The 2,960-nt window shown below is 34.2% G+C and overlaps 1 protein-coding gene across 1 annotated transcript; it reads left to right on the plus strand.

The window, feature by feature from the left end:
• Positions 1–207: 207 nt before the first annotated feature.
• LOC307130080 (olfactory receptor 6N2-like) lies at positions 208–1,125 on the plus strand (the record flags this gene model as incomplete). Its single annotated transcript, XM_079822952.1, has 1 exon — positions 208–1,125. The coding sequence occupies one exon, from the start codon at positions 208–210 to the stop codon at positions 1,123–1,125; it is 918 nt and encodes a 305-aa protein (XP_079679078.1).
• Positions 1,126–2,960: the final 1,835 nt, after the last annotated feature.

A 2,960-nucleotide genomic window follows, 5' to 3' on the forward strand; every position in this document is an offset into this window, starting at 1 on the left:
GTTAGGATTAGGTTTGGTTTAGGGTTTGTTCTGTGTAATTATGCATAATTTATAGTTATTACTATATTAACTACATGTAGCATGTGTAACAAGGACACTGTTAAATAAAGTGTTGCCAAACAATCTATTTTAATGTAAAAAACACATGCATGAACTATGTCTGCTTTCATCCTCAGGTCAATGAATCCATCCTTTGCCTAACAGAAAATGGAAAATGGAACATATTTTTACTTGATGTTGTTTGAAAATATTGGGTACACAAGATATACTTTCTTCAGTTTGGGAATTATTGTATACTGTGCTATTATATTATTTAATGCCTTTATAATTCTTGCAATTTTTCTGGAAAGGACTTTACACCTGCCCATGTACATTCTGATTGCATGTTTGTCCTTCAACTCTCTGTTTGGAACAGCTGCTTTTTTCCCAAGGTTACTGACAGACTTGATGTCTGATACACACTGGGTGTCCCGTGAAGCATGTCTCTTACAGGCTTTTGTCATTTATTCATATGCATCAAATGAAAATACAATATTAATGTTAATGGCATTTGACAGATATGTAGCAATCTGTAAACCTTTACAATACAACAACATAATGACTCCCAGGAATTTATCTGTTTTAATAGCTATAAGCTGGATTTACCCAATGCTTTGTGTCGGTATTGCTGGTATTTTAAGTGGCAGACTGACTATGTGTGGTAGCAAACTGTGGAAGGTGTATTGTCACAACTGGGAAATTGTCAAGCTTTCTTGTTCAAACACTATTATTATTAATGTTTTTGGCTTTTTCATAGTGACCACAATTATTATCATGCCTTTAAGTTTTATATTATATTCCTATGTTAAAATTCTTACCATTTGTACAAAAAGCTCACAAGAGTTCAGGAGAAAAGCATATCAAACTTGTATTCCACACATAGTGATCCTTTTAAATTTCTCTATTGCTATTTTTTGTGAGGTCACTTTGAGTCGGGTTCCAACATTGAATCTCCCTATAGGCCTGTCGATTATTCTCTCACTGGAGTTTCTTATTGTACCACCCATCCTGAACCCCCTTGTTTATGGTTTGAATTTCCCTGAAATTCGCAAAAAAATTATATGTATTATAAAAGCATCTAAATAACTGTGGTTTTTGATGTAATAGATACTACAAAAATCATTATTTAATCAAACATTGTTTTATCTCTTACCATGCTTATAATGATATTAATTACATGTTATGAATTTTAGCCTGTACATTTAAGACTCACAGTAAATATTTGCCACAACTACATGTTTATTATAGACCTATACATATTTGGCTGCTTTCACAAACAAGGCTTAAGCCTATTCCCAGACTTAAATGCATTTATGAGCTGTCTGAACTGAAAGCAACTTGCACTTTCATCTTAAAATATGTCAGTGCCATTGTTTTGTCTCAAGATGCACACCAGTAATGTTTTTTCTTTTTCTTTTTTCTAAGCCACGTTTATATAAGAGCTATTTAAATGCCTTAATTAAACTAAGACCTACTCCTGGTTTAATCTAAGCCCTGTCTGTGAAACTGGGACATAATATATTATTTAGTCTGGCTGAATGAGCAAACACTGTTATTGCATTCCTGACATGGGTCAGACCCCCAGTCACATTTCAGATTCCAAATACAGACATTGCCTGTAACATTAATACCAGAATAAATTCACTTAATTTAGGAAAATAATATTTCCCCTAGTTGTTGTACAAAAAAAGAGGAAAAGATTGTAAAATCCACCCCTTCATATGAACTCTTTCCCCGCCACTGACAGAATTTTACGTTATTTGACACAACGTTTCCCCACCATTGAAGGAATTTTCCAAGAGGTCCTTGCTTAAACTGTAATGCAGAGATAATAGTTGTGCTTCATTACACAAATTATATTTTTCTGTGGTTCAATCAGTAGCCATCGTGAATTCAAACTTTAAACAGCATGGTGTAGTTTTTTGAATGAAACAGTTTGGTATGTATGTTTTGTTTGTTTGTTTTTTATTCGTTTTAGAAAAAAATTTAATCTACCACTACAAATCTGTTTAATGAAAAAATGGGGTCTGGAAACTATTGTCACATTCTGTTGGTGTTTAGTTTCATTTCAATGGACTTTTCGTTTGCTTCTCTTCAGTTACATGTTTCCTTTATTCTAGTTTCCAGTATTTACTTACCGTAGACACTTATGCATTATCATTGTATATTAAAGTTCCTCTTTAGTTCTCATTCGCTGTCTGATATTGGCCGTGGGTTACATGCTGTCGCGTTGCCTTCTCATTTTATTTAAATAAATTCCCTTTTGTCATTAGAACCTTTTGGACTTCTTTTTTTCCACCGATAATCTTATATAGTTTCGTAGTTCTGTTAAAGCTACTATTATTACTATTATTATTGGCATGCAATAATTTGGTCATGTATAAATCAAATATTATTTTTTGTTTTCATTCTCTGTGTTATACGTGACACAGTATAAGAGTTATACTAAAATATGTGGACATCTTTTTTTATAAAAAAATATTAAGATTGTTATTGTTATTAAGATTTTATAATAATATAAAATGAATAAAAAGAAGAAAACATTTTGGGTTACAAATGTAACCATGGTTCCCTTTCAGTCAATCATGTTCGGCATTATGTCAGAACGGAACTGACGAATTGGGATCTCGCCTGAAAGCCCAATCACCTTGGAGTGTAAGCTAAACTTGCAGCGATCGACCTGAAGGATGTATACTTTCATGTCTAGATTCCTGCGCTTTGCACTCGAGGGTCAAGCAAATCGGAACAAACTTTTCCCCTTCGGGCTATCCCTATGGCCTCAAGTCTTTACGAAGGTCATGGAGGTGACCCTCGTTCCGATGACAGAACAGGGTGTTCACATCCTCAACTATCTCGACGTCTGGCTCATACTGGACCACTTGCGAGAGCAGTTGTGCAAATACAGGGACCTGGGGCCTCAT

The sequence above is a fragment of the Gobio gobio genome, assembly GCF_949357685.1.
Source record: "Gobio gobio genome assembly, chromosome: 8".
Classification (NCBI taxonomy): Eukaryota; Metazoa; Chordata; class Actinopteri; order Cypriniformes; family Gobionidae; genus Gobio; species Gobio gobio.